Source organism: Epinephelus fuscoguttatus, linkage group LG8 (genome assembly GCF_011397635.1).
Source record: "Epinephelus fuscoguttatus linkage group LG8, E.fuscoguttatus.final_Chr_v1".
NCBI lineage: Eukaryota > Metazoa > Chordata > Actinopteri > Perciformes > Serranidae > Epinephelus > Epinephelus fuscoguttatus.
Window position 1 is genome coordinate 9,133,549 of NC_064759.1, and position 20,949 is coordinate 9,154,497.

Here is a 20,949-nt window from a genome sequence, read left to right on the forward strand (position 1 = left end):
AAAATGACATTCCCTCAGATAAAGATTGCTAGCATTAATTAAAATGCATTTTCATGCTTCTGTGGAGTAAGTGGAAGCACACTACAGCTTTAGCATACTAGATTCTATTTAACAAGAGTGAAAGAGGAACTTGAAGCTGCAATGTTTTTTCCTAAAATACATGTATTGCATATTGGAATAAGACTCTATTTACAGGGGTGTTATCTTGCAAAGAATATTGGAGAGTAGGAGGTTGTTTCAGTTTCATTAAGCACTACAGCCCTGGGAGCAAAGCAGGGAGCTGTACTGTATATTGAGAGCCAAAGCTGCAGACATGTAATGAGTGACAAATTAAATGAGAGACTAATATAAGGAAGATAGAGATCTATATCTTCTCTGATAAGCGTGCAGTGCATGTTCCCTCGGAGGCTGGTTCTTTTCAACCGAGTTAAGCTGGACAAAGGAGTCTTTGATTGTCCCCTAAGCTCTTGTAGCAAATCTGCTATCGTAACAGGGTTTATTCAAGAGCATCATATTTGGATGACTGTGGAGAACTCCAGCTGAGTCCCAATATTATTGAGTGCTTGTGTGAAATCGTAGTGGTGCAATTTCGCAGTGCATTCTCAAGTTTTTATTGATCGACCACAAAATTAAGTAGTTGATGGGGAAAAGAGTGGAATATTGATCGTATCTCAGTTGTGTTCAGACACGAAAACCAAATGTTTGCTGTGTTCTAAGGATTTGAGCATTTTAAGTGTGACTGCACATTAGCAATGCTGCTCAAATTTAGTCTTACTGTGGAAAGAGTTCAGATAAATAGGCTCTGTAAGCAGAAAAGTACAATAATGTCTTGTTCACATCTTATAATAGTCTGTGGTCTGCATCTGAAGGGTGGATAACTGTGACAGAGAATATTGCCACTTCTAATCCACTCCAGGAAAGAAGACACGGAATGAAGACAGAGACAGTCCTGCTCGTCTTTTATGGGGAAACATCTTTAACACCCTAACCTTGTATATAAAAACCCACCCTTAGAACACCCTCCCGTGTCCTTGTGCTGCTGCACTTACCATTTTATGAACACAGCTTTTAACTGGATCTCGGGATCATTTCAGATTCCACTTAGCTTAATTTTCAATTGACTCTCCCAAGAGATTGCACCGTAAAAGCACAAGAGGATTGAAAATTTGATAACTTCAGAAACATGTCTGCACTTTTTAAAGCAACACGTTGTTTTGGACCTTCAGGCAGAGGACTATGGAAGACCGTGGTTTAATATTAGCTCTTCCATTTTAAATCAAGGTGAACCACGTTCACTGAAGGACTGCTGATGTATCTTTCTACGTGGGGACCGAAACCTCTCTTCCGTTCTTCTTTTTTTTTTTTACATTCATACGATGCTATGATGTAATATGGAGAGGGGGGGAGTCACAGACAATGATGACGATTCAAGCATGAGGGCATAAAGGAAAATATGCCACATAATAGAGAAACTTTAGCAGAGCACTTAAAGCCAAACCATTAATTACTGCTCCCCTAGAGTTTAAAGAGAATACAGTGAACCTGCTGCACACACACAGCATAGTGTGCAGGAAACTCATATCATCAAGGCGTACACTTGTATCCTGTGTGACTTTTATCAGCTGACCACACAAGGAAGAATAAAGTAGCAGATCTATGCTTCCGAGTCACTCAAAATTCACTGAGCCAGATCATATCATCAAATGCATTTCAAGACTTGTGCATCATTTGGATTTTAATTTTAAAGTATGCAAAAGGTGCAAGGTGCAAGAAGCATGGTCTCAGGCCACGGGACTCCAAAATTTTAGTGAAACGACAAGTGTAACCACAGCCTTATGTTCTATTTCATCTTTAATTGACTTTTTATGTTAAATTTTCACATTCAGACACATTATGATGCAAAAGCAACTCAGGTTCTGCAAAAAAGGAGCGTGCACGTGATCCCTGAATTCATGGCTCCTGGGTAGGCTTGAAAAACTCTCTCTATCTGCAGAACTAAAACACTCAGCGTTGTGTTTCAAGTGTCAGAGATTTTATTTCAGAGAAGCCTTAATGTTCTGTGCATAAACCTAAAGCTCAGAGCAAATCCAATATCTGTCATTGGACCAGATACACTTCTTGTTTTTCAATGATCTAATTTAAACCAAAGCCAAAACTTGAGTTTTAGGTCATGCTAGGTTAAATCCACTGAAAACACTGAATCCACTTTACCTGTAGCACTTGTATCTATATATTTTCTTTAGGGTACTGATCCCATAAGTTGGCTACAGGCTCTCTAATTTATTTATTTATTTATTTATTGTCAAAATATTTTAATGCATTTTGGTAATTATAAATATAAACTATTTATCTTCCCCGAGCTGCTGTGAACTGAACAACAGATTTACGGTGAGTCTGCAGTGGGGAAAAAAAAATCAATGGTCTTAAATGCACCTGTCATATAGTAATAATCTATTTTTAACTATAATCCATAGCATATTAAAGTCTGTGATGCAAGAGCCATAACAATAATGATATATGAAATATATATGAATTCTATTGAGAGTGAGATTATAATTATTTTGACTTTGCAATAGTTAACTTTTTAGCAGGAGAAGCGCAATAATAGATACAATATTCTACATGTGCTGTGTGTGCAGATGCACATGCAGGATCCTGCTGAGGTATATTGTATGCATCTTGTGCACATAAAGAAACAGTAACTTCCTGCCAAAATCTTGGTAACACTTTAGAATAACCATCATTGATAAATGGTAATTTGATAGTTTATTAAACCTAAGTTAGTAGTTATTTTACTGTTAATAATCAAAGAAATGAAAAAAATTGCTGATTATTATTAATGCTATAATTTATGGTATTTTAACAGTTTTTTGTTGCACACATTTTAACATTTTATATTCTAAATTAAAGGTCCAGTGTGAAGGATTTATTGACATCTAGTGGTGAGGTTGCAGAGCTGAAACTTCTCCCATGTGCCCAGTAGGAAAATTATATTGGCTGACACAAAAACTCAAAAATACCTCCAGGAAGTGTGCCGGGCTTTGAAGCCAATTTTCGTAGAGGCCAAACAGTGTAATTACATCCGTCATGTGATGCCATGTGGCCCAAAAAGACTTTTTCCCATAGACTTCTGTTCAGTGGATACATTTTTTCAGTCACATCCCCAGTGAAATGACCCTTTTCACTGTCCACTGATTTCACTAATTTGGTCCACTCGATCTAAGAACATTTGGAAAGTCTTGAAGGGCTGTATGATATAATTATTTTTTCCCAAATGAAGTTAACGGAGCGCTAAATCGGAAGTAGCCAGCTCAGCAGGTGGAAGTCTCTAGTGTGCCTGCATGATGGGCCACACAATGCAGAAGCAGTTCCTAAAATCTGGGTAATTTTATACACAGGAGTCAAACTTTTTTCAATTCAATTTTAATTTTATTTTTAAATCAGAGGGCTTTACTGCATTCGACATCCCTCAGTCTATGGACCCTCACAGCGGATAAGAAAAAACTCCCAAAAAAAACTTTAACAGGGGAAAAAATAGTAGAAACCTCAGGAAGATCCACTGAGGAGGGATCCCTCTTTCAGGTCGGACAGATTTTTTGGGTTCATGTGCCACCGAGCGACTTTCGTAGGAATTAACTGGGCCCCGCCTCCAAAGATGTATCCAGTTCTCTTAATACAGTCATGGAATGGCCCTGTTTAGAGCCAGTGCTTGATTTGTCCATTCTGGGCTACTCTAGAACAACATGGCGGACTCCATGGAAGAGGACCTGCCCTGTATATAGATATTAACAGCTCATTTTAGGGTAACGACGAACGTCTTATTTTTCAGGTAATTATAAACTAATGGGGGCGCCTGGTGACTTAGTGGATAGAGCAGGCATCCCATATACAAAGGCAATGTCCTTGCCGCAGCGGGCTCAGTTCCCTGTGGCCCTTTGTTGCATGTCATCCCCCTTCTCTTTGCCCCCCTCACGCTTCAACAGTCCCATCTAATAGAGACAAAAAGCCCAAAAACATCTCACTTCATTAGGTCAGTAATCTCTCTATCTTGGCAGTGTTTCCTGAGCCTGTATGAGTGCCAAAAGCAGCTCATCGTCATCTAAGCGACACATAAAACGTTCACACGCCTTACATGTAAGAACACCACTTAATATAGTATATAAAATGCTTTATCTGTGCAACAATAAACTGTTAAAATACCACAAATGATAGCATTGCTATTAATTACTAAACATTATCATTTCATTGTTTTACAGTAAAATAACTTTTAACTAAAGTTGAATTAACTATCAATTTACCATTTATTAATGATGGTTATTATGAAGTGTTACTAAAACCTTTAACCAGGTGCCATCCACAGTATCTAAACAGAAAAGACCTAGAATACTGTAAAGTGCAACATGAGACAACATGACAACAATGACGTGACTCTTTGACAACAGTATGTTCTGCAAAGTGTGTTCTTAAGTTCTCTATTTGTTTTTGGCTTCTCTGTACGGTGTTTGTGAATTTATCTACATTTTAAAAAAACTGCAATGGATATTATTTATTAATTAAAGCGACAACGATTTCTCTTCTATCTGTATGATTTTGCTGTATATGCTTGGTATGCCTTTTGACCTGCAGTCCGTCATTGGTGGTGATGGTGATCAGAATAGTCGTTTAAGAAAGTTAGACAGTACTGTCATTTAACTTATGCAGTTACAGTATGATTTAAATATTATTAAAAGGGCGACAATATTATTTTGTTTTTCCCTCTCCAGAGATATAGATAATATTCTGGTGTCAGTATTTCCGCCTCTCTTTTGTAGCAAGAATATATTGATAGGCTGTGTCGATTGTACTACGGCAAAACTTCTGTTTAAATCTTGCAAATGAATTCATAGTGGTGATGAGTTTTGGCTTGATGTGTGTGTGATCAATATTGGTCTGATTGACATGGCTTGTAGCAACAGCCAAGGGTTTATAGTCTCTTTTATGCAGACCTGTGTCAAATAGTTGCAAATAATTCTTAGTTTGCTTGAACCTTATGGGTGGGGGTCTGCAGCATCAGCACCAATCTGACGTTGAGAGGTAAGTTTTCAGTCAAAGAGACGTACTTCATGTCGGCAAAGACACAAGAAAGTATTTGCAGCTGCTGTTTGATCCAGGTCTGTTGTTTCTTTCCGTTGACTTTACATCAACTTTACATCCTATTTGTCTCTTGCCTTTTTTCTCTGTAGCAAAATGTTCAGACATTGTGACCTCATGTTACACACATTGTTTTGACTACATGTACGACTTGACCTCAAAAGCACACTACTTGAAGTACAACTGGATATAAGAAGCTTTTTTTTGTAACATATCACCCACATGAATCATTGTCTGCCTCTTGAAGTCATGTCAGAATCTTAATGCTGTATGCCCATGTTACATTCCATTGTTTTTTGGGACAGTGCTTATATTTCTGTGTGTGCTTACAGTATGAGTGATTCTTTTCTTTTCTTCTTCTTTTGTAAATTAACTCTCAACACTGTACATTATTTATGGAATAAAACATCCAAACGCTTATGTTTGAAACTTCACCTGTGGATTTTCGTTCTTTATTGTCAAACATGTGCCTCTCCAACGCGTTCTCATCCCAACTTGTCAAATAACGCCGCTTTGTCAGTAGACCTAAATGTCAAAATATGATATGCCAGGTAGCCTTCTGGATCCCATTTTGGACATTCATGGATGGCGTCTCAAAAGACACTTGTTACGTGCATAAAGTCCTTTTCAAAGTAAACTTACTACGTTGGTAAATCACATCATCTTTACATTTATTTCCAAAAGTTCAGGCAACAAAAGTCTGTGGTTAGGTTCAGAAAAAAACATCATGGCTTGGTTTAGTTGTCACTAACATCAAGTCAAGTCATGTGACATATGGTACTACTTTAGCATGCTACCCAACGTAGCACACTACATTGTTTAAAACAACTCCATTGACATTTGGTGTCACACAGGAAACAAACAACAGGCTTCCTGGTGAAAGTCTGGTGTTTTGTTTGTCCGATCCAGCACCCCTCTCGCCGTTTGAATGGGTCTTTCTCATTCTTTATACTACAGTAGTTGCAGACAGTGTCAGATATAGCCGCCGCTCAGTGCATATCAAACCCACACTAATGTGGCATGTCGCCGTCTAACGAAGTGGTGGTAATTGGCGAGTTCAGTTGTGGCCAGTGGCGTCAGAGATAGCCGCCACCTGGTGCATATCATACCATGAAAGGATACTTGGTATTTGACGCTGAAATCACTGACAAAACAGCAGTATTCTACGAGTTGGGAGTGAGAACGGGATGGCCTCTTTGTGTTCTGAATAAAACATGAATGTGAAATTAGTATTGAGTGACACAATACGACCAGATTGGTGGTGAAACATGGCGGCAATTAAATGTTGCTGTCAACTATTTGATTGGCTTGGTGGCTTGATGAATCTTTCTGGTCATTTTACTCAGACACATTGACAGGAAGTTACTCCTTTGCTCACTGTTATACAGGAGAATTATTCCTGCAAGCTTATTCCATGTCAGCAAATTGCAAGTATGTTTATTCTGCTGCTGTACAATCTTGTAAAACAGATGGAAAGTCATGAAAGCAACCAATGAAATCATGTGAAGAGGACTTTTTTTTTTATTCACACTAACTTCTATTTGGCATCTATCACCACCATAACAGTATTCACAGTTTAGCCAGTTGGCTGTGTAACTGCAAGATAACCCCGTATGAGAAGTGTCCTTGAATGAACCTATTTGGAGTAAATCCCTGGCACTTGGATAATCATGAGAGCTGGGAAACCTGCATTGTCCGATGGCTCATGAAAACTCCAGCAGCTCATATCTGCGAGCGGAGTCTTTGAAATGATTAGTCAAAGGATTTTCCACCAGTGCCTTGGTCAGTCCATATTACATAAGATGGGCAATTCCCTGGGGATGATCAAGATCTGTTACTGAACCGTTCGCTTCACATAATTGTCCACAGTTGGCCCTAATTGTGCTTTGAAAACACCTTAAATGGAGCAAAAGTGCTTTGATGAATCCCATGGGGGCGAGAAGAAAAAAAAAGGCTCCACCAGTGAAAATTGGCAGTGCCTCAGAAAGCATGGCTTGCTCAACATTTGCATGGGCTTAAAAGATTGAGCAGATTTGGGATTCAGGTAACCAACATCTTATCTCTGTGGTGGTGTTGTTGAGACAGATGTTGGAGATGCACCTGCTCAACTTCTTGTTAATCTTGAATTCATAATGCTCCCTCTCTTTCTGTCACCCCCTCCCCCCCTTCTCTCTCTTTCTCTGCTTCCAAGACTCATGGCTGTGGAGGATGAGTTAAGGGGAGGACCCATGATTGAGCCAAAAACCAGGATTTTCGCTGATCAGGTCTGTGAGACTGCTTCCTCCCTCGTCGAGTCTGTCCGATGGCCCGTGCTATCTTCTCTGCTATCCCCCTCAACCTCTCTTTTTTCCCTTGCTACTGTTATTATTTCGTCTGCTGCGTGCGTGTGTGTGTATGGTACTTCTGATTGTCTTGCCCCATCCCTGACCCGTCCTTGTGTTTGGGTTTGACTGCCATCTTGTCTGCCAACGTACCTGGGAGCTTTGAAGATCAGAGAGTGTTGCTGTTTGCATTTCTCGGCTCGAGCTATCGAGGTGGTTTGTGAGCATTATCTCGGTCTGTGATGATGTTTCTGTACTGGTTTGTGTCAAATGTTTCTGCCAAGCATGTCGAGGTTAGACCTGTTTCACACATGATGTAGAACCAGACTTGCGCTCAGGTTATTGAACAGCTGAGCCCCAAATGCTGCGTGTTGGTGGTGGCGGTGTGTCTTCAGGAGCTTTCCTCTTTAGTGGTTTTCATTTCATGCTCTCAACCCGCCCATTTCTTACCCTGTCAATGGGAAGTAGCCCGCCTTCAAGCATGACTCATGCTGTAAATATAGTGTGTGTGTGTGTGTGTGTGTGTGTGTGTGTGTGTGTGTGTGTGTGAATATACATATATACTGTATGTATATATGCGTCTGTTTAAGAGAAAATGCTATGGATGGAAGAGGTAATGACAGCAACTACTCACTTATGCACAGAGACGTGGACATTTACCCAGATCGATTTCTTTTAATTACAACTCAGACACTCTGATATTCAGTCTTAAATAATCCTTTTTTTCTTGATGATTATCACCAGCAGTGACAGAGGAAGTACTCAGATCTTTTACCTTTGCTATACATCAGTGTAGGAATTCTCTGTTGGAAGTCAGGGTAAACACGTATTAGCATCAGAATATACTTACAGTAACAGAAATTTAAGTACCTATTGTGCAGAATGGCCCATTTAAGTATGATGTATAATGTATTGTTGGATTATAATTATTGATATGTTAAAACTGTAGTTGGTGACATTTCTAAAAAATAACTTTTGTCATATTTTCTGAAACTCTCACTGTATCCACACTCAAGGTGTTCTCATAGAATGATTCTTATCATATCCAAGGAAAAATACATGAAAGAAAGTTCATATGATATCCTACGAATTAACACCCCATGTGTGACGTTACGTCCTAAATGTATAGTTACATAATTAGGATAGACAGACAGATAGATAGACAGATAGATAGATAGATAGATAGATAGATAGATAGAAAGAAGGAGGTTAGGTTTAGCCAAGTAAAGTTACTCAGATTAGGTCTTGGAAAATGTGGCGAGGATGTACCTTAAAAGGGCAAAAAGTGAACTCCAGTAGCCGGTGGCAGCCGACTCGGCTAGAGCCATCGCTGGATCCTGGCTAGTGCTAACACCAGGAGCTAACGCTAACGTTCCTACTCTTCTCCGTGAGTGAGAGTGATGTTTTAGCCTGGCTACATTTTACAATGCTAATTGCAAATGTTAGCTGGGCTGCCGGGCTACTCACCTAACACAACCGTAACGCCTGACCCATTGCTGGGACAGAGCCGCTAATAAATCAAGCTCCGGACATGTGCCTAACGTTACTGTAACCCTAATTAAAACAGACATTTGACTATGTTGTTACTTAATGTTACCTGTCCAGGAGAAGAAGAGCTAGCTCCGAGTCAAATTGTAGCCCCTTTAGCTCTCGCAGTGCTCTCCACCTTGGAAATGCAAGGCCAATGTTAATCTGGGTTCTGTCCCTTTCTTTATCCGACAACTTCTTCGCCAACAACCGTTGTTTCTTTAGAGGTAATGCCGGATCCCGGTCGTCTTCAGGTGAACGTTTTGTTCCGCTCTCCGCCATTTCACTTCAAAAATACGCGCTGCCATTGCTCACTGGCTGTAGCCTTTTGTAGGGAGGAAGGGCCAAGGGCTCCGAGAGGGATTCACATGAATGTACATGAACGCTGGGGCTGGAGATCAACACATTTTTTAATTCCTTCAATCTAGAAATGATGAATTTCCGCTTATTGCCATTTTAAATTGACTCAAAGTTCACATGGTTCTGAACACCCAAGTCCAAAAGTCCTGGGGAAAAGTCTGGGTTTTTGTGACCCATCCACCACCCCAAGCTGCCTTCTTACAAGGCCGCTCGGGGCTGCTTCCTTATTTACTCACATTGGTAACGTGACTGCAGCCTTCCAAAATATGTGCGATATGTACAATTACTTTTCATAGGAAAGCATACAACCAGTTTGTGAGCTTCCACACAGCAGAAAAATCATATACCTCTGCCTACTCTATTGCCTTGTAGCACTTCTAAAGACCAAACTGCATGTAAACAAAAACAACCAATTAGCTGTACAATGAGAAAGTTGGTCTGGCTGGTGGGCGATACTTCAGTCGACTGTATCCAACATTACGACTTCCTCATTTTACAGCTAAACAGTGCACTAAAATATGTTTCTGAAAACAGTTGAGGAGAGAAAAAGGCTATGCAGTGATAGAATCTTGATTTATATTTGATCAGCGTTGCCTCATTTGACAGTTTGACAGCAGTTTACGAACAGCGATTGACATGATTGACAGCTGCTTTAGGAACTCCTCGGCTCAGATTGGTTGTTTCTGCCTCACCATGGTCTGATTCTTGTGTATGCCATTAGAGGCAGTAGGAGGGGAGGAGGGGCATGATCTATTCACAGTCTATCTGTCTCATGTATGTTTTTTAGAATACAGTGAAAGTTTCAGCAAAGGTGGCACAAAGTTATTTTCATACAAGTAACCAATAGCTTAAATGTATGTATTACTTGGGAGTTAAGGGGGTTAAGATGGGACTAACTTTATACATAAACATTTTTTGGTCGATTATATTTCCTTTTATTATCCTGAATCTGCAAAGTAACTTAATAGTATACTATATGCAGGATTTTCCAAAAAAAAAAAACAATGTATGGAGTCATAGAGAAATAGTCCCTCTCAGTCATCACTTATGACCCACTAGAAGTGTGTTGTGGTGTATTTATCTGCAGAGACTCTGCCCTCTGTCTGTATTTTCTTATTTCCTTTATATTTTGCAGTGTTCAGGACATTTATGGGCACAGCACACAGGTGAATTTAGGACCATAAAAAGGTAGTGACCAGGTGCCAGACTATGAGCAGCAAGCATTCAAGAGGAAGCTACAAAAATGGCAGACACAGTGCGGAAAAAAAACCTCCTGTAAATATACCAAGGCAAAACACCAACCTGACAAAGCTGGGGTTGGCTTTGACTTACAGTGGTGATGCTGTTTACAAACAGTAGCCGACAGTCCCTGCACAGTAAAACTTTATGTAAATCATTATAGAATTGTAGTGGGGTAAAAACTACAGTATTTCTCTCTGAGTCGTCATGGAGTAGAAATTTAAAGTAGTTGGAAATACTCAAGTGAAGAAGAAAAGCCTGCTTTGAAATTATGCTTGAATACTTAGTTACTTCCCACTCATGGTCACCAGTGTAGCCAGAGTTCACTGACACCAAATAACCCAATCACAACCTCAAACCTGCCCAGCCAACATTTGTTTGTGGAGCCCATGTAGGTAGTAAATGGGCAAAAAAAACATGGACCCTATATGGGATTGTCCATGGGTTCCATAATGGCCCCATTCCAGTTGCCCACATGGTTGGGTTTAATCAAGTGGGCCCCACATAGGTTATGCTAGGGGTACCTGGGTACCAAGTGGGTATGGGCCCAAAATTGGCATCTTATCTGGGCCCTTATTAGGTAAACCCACCCATGTGGGCAACTGGCATGGGGCCGATGTGGAACCTGTGGACGATCCCATATAGGGCCCATTTTCATGTCCATTTACGACCCACATGGGTCCCACTTACAAATGTTGGCCGGGAATTTTGTGCTTCAGATGTTGGAAACTATACATTTCATTTTTAGCAGCTTCACAGAAATCATATGCATTATACACATAGAATAAAACATGGAGGAATTATCTCTGACTGAAGCCATGTGTGGGGTTTTCTCATCACTTCTATTGCTCTGAGCTCATGTGACACATTTTAATGCTAATCTTAGCCTTCAAAAAGCTAATTTATGTGTCAAAGAGTTCAAACAGTGGCCCCACTTGATACGTTCCTTCTTTCATTCGGTTGGAATTGTGATTTTTTTTTTTTTTTGTAAATTATTGCAAAAAAAAATCTAATCAACGCCTCACGGGAGATTTCCAGTCACCCATCAAAAGCGAGGAGAAAAAAAATAATGAGACAACACGAGAAGGAGGGAAGAGCTGCTTCAGAGCATCACACTGATGGTCATTATTACAACTAATGTGACAATTATATATTCTGAGAAATCCCATAGGGCTATACCTTTAGAAAAAATATATAAATATATATGTTCAGCATTAATAATATGAATACAAGTCCTCACTATTACACAGAGTAGTTATCAGGCTTCTGCTAGGTTATTAATGTAACCTGGGATCTACAGTAGAGCTGCAAAAAACAGCTGTCATTATCAATTAATCTTTCTGTCTTTTTTTTCAATTAAATGATTAATTATTAGGTCTCTAAACATAAAACAGTAAAAAAACATTAAAAATCACAGATTCTTGGAGCCCAAATGACATCATCAAATAATTGTTTTGTCCAACAAACTGCCCAAAACCCAAACATCTTTAATTTACTTCAGTGTAAAACAAAGAAAATCAGCTAACCCTCAAATAGGAGCGCTTAAAATACAGAGAGCATGTTGCATTTTTGCATGAAAAACTGACCTAAACAATTGATTGATTATCAAAATTATTACCGATTCATTTTTTTTTTTCTCAACTTATTAATCATTGAAGCTCCATGTTGTACGTTTCTATTTGTAAGTTTTTTGTAAGCCCACTTGGAGCCAGATGGATAAAGTTTGCAGCGTAGGTAGGACAATGACTTGAGTGTCATTAAGTGTAGGCAATTAGGGAAGAAGTATGTGGGATCTGATTTAGTGCACATTAGAACAAAAATAAATGGATAAAACCGAGAATGCCCGATGAATCATGTTGAGTCTTGTTCATTGTCAGCAAAAAAGGTGTTATACCTGTTTTCTGGGGCTATTTTAAAAAAGAGACAAGTCTGGGACACAATAAAATTGTAAAAATGAAACAATAATAATGCTTTGTATTTAGGCACCATCTCCCAGTACTAACACATGGTTTAAACTGCATATTACACTTAGCAGTACATCTTTGACTGAAGGAAAGTGAATTAATACAAGAAAGTAGAGTCTGTTGTTGGAGACTTAAAAAGAAACACTGAGTTTTTGGAACCAAATAAATGCAATGTTTAACAGGCTTGTAAGTCTGTGAAGAACCATTAAGAAGAGTGTTAAAGGGTTATACCAGCATTTAGCTGCAACATATGGTTTTATATCTACCAGTGACAATTTAAGCTCCAGCACTGCCTTGACAAAAATGTTTATTGGATTACAGAAGAGCACACTGCGAGCAGCAGCCTGCTTAACATTCAGACTGTGCTGGAGGTTATCTGCAAGCTGCAGGGAACCTCCACCATGGTGTTTAAAGGAGGAGTGTACAACTCCTACATTTATGGAGTCCTTAATTCCAACAGATCAAACCGTATAAAGTAAAATTTTTCTCTTTACTCAAGACATATGTACCATGTTTATACCATATTTAAGATACTTAAATATGGTATGCTTTTGTTAAAAGGTAGGAGTCTCATTCTGATGTTAAAGCAGCTGAAAAATCTGAAGACAGACAAACAAATATTTCCAGCAGTCTTTTGAGGATAAGAATCTTTTTCAGAGCACAGACACAGGTCATCATTGGTCAATAAAATGTAATAAAAGTTAAGTAAAGCCTGACCCAACTGGAAAAATAAAACTACAGCCACTGCAGTTTATAACCATAGGAAACCTAATAGACACAGACGCTGTGTTAAAACCAGTGGAAGGTAAACATCTCTACAATGTGATGCAATTCAGCACAGGACTTTACAGCTATGTGAGCGGCTCTGTGAGGCTGTGTTAAGGCACATGTTTACTGCTAATTAGCATGCTGCAGTAACATGCTAATTAGCGTAATTAAACATTAAGTAGAGCTGAAGCTAATATGAATACGGTTAGTTTTTCATGTATTTTATCTTGTTGCATGCTCAGTATTTCCCAAACACATGTATTTTTGCTAAAACCTTACTATTTAAAACAGTTTTGGATACATATAGTGCAGTCTATGTGCTACCTGTTCATCTGTTGATTATACTGCATGAGTTGTGTGAGATTTTGTAAACATAGGTTTTGATATAGATTTGCTGTTGTTAAATGCTGTCGGGGGTGAAGTAACTGAAATGGTCATTTTGGGGGTGAAGTACTCTTTTAAGGGATCATCAGAGTTATTATAATTGATCGTGAGGGGGAGGTTATTGTCTGTACAAAGTTTCAAGACAATTTATCCAACAGTTGTCACTAAAAACCACAGATACTAACCTCATGGTGGTGCTAGAGGAAAAGTCAGGGGATTACCAAAATCACTGAAGTGCATCATCTGGGGACCTTGAACGTGTCTATAAAATTTCATGACTATTCAACTAACAGTTCCAAAACAGTTGTTTTACTACTGTATAAATGAATATAAATAGTTATAGTTGATACACAGGAAGAAGTGTGTATTCGTTGTGTTGAAATGCTCCTTTAGTCTGCATTCATTTCTTGGTGCTTGTTGCTAAAACAGACGGCGCTTTAAGTGAGAATTTTGTGAAGCTGTTCTTTTGGAAATCATAGGTTTCTTTTGTATTTTAGTTTCAAGGCCTCGTGTTCATAAGCCAAAGCACTTAAGACGAGCCGACAGTTCAGCCCAGTGTGATGACACTCAGCTTTATTGGGTGAGACTGGTGCACACATAGCATCTGAGAGAGGGAACAGTAAATTAACAGGGAGTGAGAGGGGAGAGCATGATGCCATTGTTTCCTCAGGCCACTGCTACCAGCTTCCAAAACAACACCCCACACTTAATTAGACCTCACATAATAACACAGGTGCAGGATGCCATAATCCTTCCCACAACAGCATCCTGATGCCCACAAAATAATCATAAACTGCACAAAGTTGACTTCCCTCCAGACATTTTGAGATTTCAGAACTGCTGTTAGAAGGACATGGACGCATTAGTGACTTCTGTTTAAATATATTAAAGCACACGTCAGCAACTGATAAGGTGATAACTGCCAAATAATATAACAGGGTGTCAGCAGGTCTCAAAAAGTCTTTAAAGGAATACTTCACCCACAAAATGATCAGTTGTATTTCAGTTACTCTCCCTGTGTTGTGTTGAATTCTTGAAGGAAACTTCTCAGTGAACGAAGAATCCAAAAACTGAGAGAATTCTTGTTGAATCAGAGTAAATGGGGTCCACGTTTAACAACAACAAAACTATATCAAAACATCCACTCACACAACTCGTGCAGTATAATCTGAGTCTCATTATCCAGTCATATGCTCAGTTCTTCCCAACATATGCATTTTTGCTAAAACATTGCACTTTTCTGCATACAAGTAACGCATCTGGGCAAGCGCATGCACTTAAACCCTGCCTGTGCCTTCCATTTAACAGTGTCCAAACGTACACGCTTGTCCAGACATGCTTCTTATCAGTGCGTGAGATTGTTTATGTGAAAGTGCTTTAATAGTGTCTTGTTAGCGCCAGTGTATGTTTGGGAAGAAATTAGCATACGATGAAATGAAAATGTTGGCACGTTTTTCCAAACCAGGAATGCATTACATTTTCACATTTCAGACGTATTACATCAGTGTTTTCAAAGTGACATAATACATGAACAGACTTTGTGAGGCCACTGGGAGGTGAAGAGGATGGTGGATGGCGTGTCACCTAGACGACACGCCTGCCAAGTTAGCATAAAACAAAACTGGTTGTGTTTTAGCGACCTGTCACCTTTTAACAAGCGACTTTTTAGGCACCAAACATGGGTGTTTTCAGGCTGTTTTTCCACCAGGGACAGTGTGATGAAAAGCGGTTGTTTTTTACCAAGCCACGGACTCATGGAATTTAAGTCAAAACATGATCTTTTCGTAATTATAACCAAATGTCTTTGTACCTAAACCTAACCACACGTTAACCACAGCATTGTTAAAACATATATAATGGCATACAAATGTTAATGTATCTGGTTTGAAGAAAAGTACAATGCCAAATTTTTTTCTGGCGATTGGGTCGGGATACATAGGACCTCGATTTACTGCTTGAGTTGTGATAGAAAGCATTGAATTTAGTTCTATAAAAAAAGCCTTAAAGCTATTAAAAGTCTTACAGTGGTCTTGACTATCATTAGTCAGCAGGATCAGACCTGTTACAAAAACTTTCACTGCAGTTGCTAGAAAGCTTTTCAAAAATTTCAACAAAAACTTAAATTAATCTCTCATTAATTGGTTTATTGCACTTAGTTACTGGTTTATTAGACACACCTAGTTAAAATTAATGCAGTCTAATACAAAAGTCCTGCCATAAATCTTCCCTTCATGACATTTATAATGTTCACTTTTTGTTGAAACTGTTTTATAGAGGTGTTGATTTCATTGTGTGTTTGTTTTGGAAGGTGCCGTCTGTGGTTCATACCGACAGGTCTTTCTTATTATTTTGCGCATCCCATTTTTATGAGTAAGGGTTGGCTAAATAACAGGAACTCTTAACAAAAACTGAACATTATAACCTTCATGAAGGTAAGATTTACTGCAGGACTGTTGCATTAGACTGCATTCCTTTTAGCTAGATGTACCTAATAAAGTGACAACTGAGTGTCTGAGTGTGTATTACTAGGAAGTATTGCTTTAAATGTCAGTAAATGTGTGTACTTGGTAAATTAATGGATTGTCCCTGCTGGTTTTCCATCATCCTGTGACTGGTATAACTGTGAAAAAGCCATTTTAATTGCATTTTGTATAAATAAAAGGGGTTTAAAAAGCCTTAAATTTAATTTGGTGAGCTCTAAAAACCCTGTGTAAATTTGGAAGCAAACATGTTCAGCAAAATGGGTTGGAAAATATAATAAAACATGGTAATCCAATAAATTACATCATATTATTGCAGTAGAAGGGGTGGAGCATGTTTTATTTGATTATACATTATTAATTGATATTGAGCAGCTCTTTAAAGGCAATTAATGCCAATTAAAGAAGTCAAATCATTTTTTCATAAACTTCTTACAGTGTGTGGCAGTTACTCCACATTATCAGTTAAACTAAAATGCTTGTTTTTTTGTTTTGTTTTTTACATTGAACTGTTTTATTGATCATTTGTAGCGCCTTCTTTTAGATTTTGTTTAACTTTGTGGACATTTTGTTTGATCAGCAGGTATCAGCAAGTTATATTTAATGAGGAAATGGCTTCCTGAGCTTGCTGTGACATTAATCATAAGTGTTTCATTCACAGAGGATTTGATTGGGCTCTTTAATTTGTGCTTATTGTTGCAACTTCCTGACTGCTGGTCATTTTTGAGTGAGTGTGGGGTGTGATATGTCGTGGTGTGACGCGGTGTGTGTTACAGTAAAGTGCAGAAATCCTCTTCTCTGTTGTTTCTGTGTTTATGCAAATATAATTCTGGGTTTTCCAAGTGTGTGTATATATTTATCTTCATAGAGTAGATGATTGCATGTTTGATATACGCATGTTCTTTTACGCCTCCGAAACCAGGAAACATGCCAGATTCAGCTTTCCGAAGTCTATTGGATTAATCAGCTGCTTTCAGCTGCAGATGTCGTTTGGAGTGCATGATTTAACGCCTTTTTCTTTCTTGTCCTAAGCATGATTTCTGTTAATGATACACTGCATGGCAAGCTGCTTTAATGCTTTCAGGCTGTTGGGTTGTCTGATGATGTGGTGCGTGAATGGTTGTCATAATGTATGTGTATGTAAATGTGTGTTGGTAAGCATTTTCATGTATATTTATGTCCTTTTTTTCTGTTCACTTTTTGTTGTACATTGTGTATGTATTGTTTTTGGGTGGCTGTTGGTTTCCTCAGCTTCCTCCTCCTTCTGCCTCCTGCTTTCAATCCTCCTCTCCTTTCCTCTCCTCTCCTCTCCTCCTATGTTGATGAGATACGGTGATTTCTCTTAGGGGAGGCGTCAGTCCATCCTAGTGCAGCCCCGTCTCGCGCCTGTCCCACCCCGAGTAACCAGGTAATAAACAAACCGGCAAACTCTCACTCTCCATCCATAACCTGCTGCCTCTTTTCCACTTCTACTGTTCTCTATGTGCGTCCCTGTCCATACGCAGCACCCTGTGAACTCACTGCAAGCCAGCACACTGACAGGCCCACTTACTTTTCCATTTATCTTTCAGAAAGAGAGGCCTGTCACAGAGTGTTTGGACAGAGGTTACTTGAAGGGCACACCTCCACGTTGAAAGGGTGACAACAAAACATTTCAAAGATTTAAAGCCGCACTAAAAAACTTGGCAGCGAGAGGTGTTCACCTGAAATATGTCTGAAGTGTAATACTCATAAATCATGTAATGCAACACAGCACCAGGCCGACGGTGCACTTTTTATCTAATGATACCAAATGCATGAGAGAGGCTGGAAATTAAATTTAGGTGAACAAAAGTTTGTATTGAACACATTTGCTGCCATTTAGAATGACCCGTTCCACACTGGGGGCATTATCACATTATCTCACACACACGCACGCACGCACGCACACACACACACACACAAAACAAACAAACAAGAAAGGTTGTGTTTAAAGTCAAGACAGACTGAGGCAAATCAAGACTCCATCTCTGTTTGTTTGGTGCGTTTCTTTTAGCACACAAAGAGGCTGGCTAACTTTTCCAAGCTAGCTAGCTGACAAGTAAGCAAACTTCCTAGTATAGTTGTGGTTAACAGAGGTAGGGCACTCAAATCACAAGTTTGTGCACTTCAGACTTGCTTGACTGACATTGACAAAAGACTTGAGACGTGAATTTAACTTGAGACGGATGACACAAAAGCACTTGACTTTTTAAATATTTGCATTCTTCAAGATATTGAGAAGTTCTGTTTTGTTTTTGAAACATGATCTAGTGATTTCTAGTGCAATGCGTGCAAACCCATCAACCTACAAGGATGTGCCATGAATGTATAAGGCCGAGCAGCTAACTTCCAGTTGAGCTCTCTGCTAATCTAAATGGAGATAAAATGATTTAATCTTGCAGCTTTTCCAGCCTTTAGAAATGTCATTGGACATTGGAAATTTCTCCCAGTGGTCACAGCACTGTAGTGAGGAAAATCCCCTGTGGGCCAGAAAGCGTTTTCCCCATAGGCCAACATTGTGAAAGAGACGTTTGTAAAACTGTTGACAGAACACCTCAAACTTCAAACAAGGTCAATTATCACTCTTTCTATTCTGATTTTTTTTAGCTTTGGTGGTATTATATTTGTACAACTTTCCTCAAGCCAAGAAAAGCAATTTAGAAATGCATGATGTCATCACAATGTAAAGTCTATGAGCCAAGCGAGAGAGCCCGGTCTCACTCCGGTGCTTGGGCAGTGACTTGCGGCGTCAGAAACCAACCAAAAAAGGTATCCTTTAACGTCGGCATGATACGCAGCCGGTTGTCGTTATAGTTTAACAGCGCCCGACGATGTCAGGGGGGGAAACATGGCAGGACAAAGACAAAAGTTAAGGCAGCAAAAGTCCAACTGGGGTGGGCAGGAGGGGTGGTGGATGAGTCCAACAAACACCAACTTTCACCTGAGACAGCAGTGTTTGCGTCCTGTAAGATTCTAAAGCCAAACCCGGTTCTTTTTTCCTAAACCCAACCATGTGTGTTAGTTGTTGGAGGAAAAGAAACGTCAAGTTGCAGTGTTGTACCATCATAGTGCTTTTAATTTGAAAGAGACTGTATTCAAACGTTAAATTTCCTGTGAAACAGAAGTGTATCTTGAGAGAAGACAATGCATGTAACAGGCAGAACTTGACACGGTGTCCCAGAACGTCAACAACCAACGCACCCAGTGTACCTTGCATGCTGTATGTGGACGTGGAAAGTCCATGACCACATGTCAATATGTGATGAGGTCAGAGTGAGAATGTGTTGAGCAGGAACTCATGAGTGGGGCCAGCAGAAGAAACACTACTTGGCATATTCAGCGGGCTGTATACCGCAGAGTAAACCCAGAGGCTAAAAAACTTTTTTGGCATATGCCGTATTGGAATGAATAGGTGCCATCTTAGTGTCTGGTATCTATTTATTTTTAAAATCTATGGATCAACACCTCACTCCTCCAAAGCTCCAGCCTCTCACCCAAATCTGGTCACTTCCTGGTCCAAAAAACCAAGATGGCAACGGCCAAAATGCCAAACTCAAGCATCAAAATGGGAGTCCACAAACCAATGGGTGACAACCCCGTAGCTACATCCATTATTTTTTTTTACAGTCTATGGACTTGACTTATAGGAGAGATGCGACTTGACTTGTTTGATTCTCACCACAGTAACTTGAAACTTACTTGAGCCTTGAAGGTTAAGACTTGAGACGTGCTTGTGACTTGCACATGTGACTTACTCCCACCCCTGACGCTTGCAGAAAAGACCTGCTAAAGGTGGTGGTGTGGGGCCCAGTGAGGGAAATAGAGGTCCTATTCATGTTTCCACAATTTAGCAATGATTTTTCCGTGCACGTGTTGCCTAATGCAGCTCTTTTCTCTGACAAATGACGGAAAAGTATAATTTATGCACAGTGTTGTATGAAGTAAGCTTCTCTCTCCTTCACTACACAAAAAGTGACATTTTCTTTGTTTGCCAAACTGTTGTCACCCTGCCAACACAACAGCGTGTTTTCTTGTATCAGATGGTAACTCTGGAAATATTCTGTGACAGACCTCCAAAAGCAACATGAATTATTTGACATGAATTAGGATGCTTTTTCCACTTTATGTTGACCAATGAGCAAACCACATTCCCTGGAGGAAATATACAGAGGTACTACAACAGCTTAGAGCTTTCTGTCTTTTCAAAAATATTAAACATGAGATGTTTTGTGTGTGACTGTTGCAGCCCTCTACAAGTGAAAAAGCCATCGCTTGTTCACACACACAATTCAGTCATAACCAGCAACCCACAGACATACAGTATGCCAACATTTATTACTCGCAGATGATCTTCATGTCATATACGGAGACCTTCCTGTAACTCTTTGCATTGGGTAACTCGCTGTAATGCAGAGAAATACAAAACAATCAATGAGTATCATTGATTCCTAAGCTCCGCTGTTTTCAGATGTTGGCATTTGCAAATATTCAACTCAGATTTTCATCACATTTTATAGACACCTCATTTTTTCACTTGTCCTTGGTTAACTTTGAATTATACATTATAAACAATAATATACAGTAGCAAATACAGCATTACTGTTACATGCACAAACAGGATGCACATGCCCTGTGGTTCATACAACAGCACTATGAGAAGGCATTAATTAAATAAACAGATACTCAGTATTATTTTTGAAACAATTTTGAATGCAAAATTGTGACTTTCTGCACAATTCTTTATGCAGAAAAAAA

General features: G+C 39.3%; 1 protein-coding gene across 12 annotated transcripts in view; it reads left to right on the plus strand.

Annotated features, from left to right (window-relative positions):
• The window catches only part of syngap1b (synaptic Ras GTPase activating protein 1b), a 217,134-nt gene that overhangs the window by 187,807 nt on the left and 8,378 nt on the right, over nucleotides 1-20,949 (plus strand). For 9 of the 12 annotated variants that reach the window (XM_049582897.1, XM_049582905.1, XM_049582896.1 and 6 more), the window contains one exon: nucleotides 7,322-7,394. In XM_049582897.1, the coding sequence (XP_049438854.1) occupies nucleotides 7,322-7,394 (73 nt within the window). Of the gene's footprint in view, nucleotides 1-916; nucleotides 2,748-7,321; nucleotides 7,395-17,519; nucleotides 17,582-20,949 lie in introns of those variants that run through there. The other 3 variants (XM_049582902.1, XM_049582903.1, XM_049582907.1) reach the window with 2 other exon arrangements.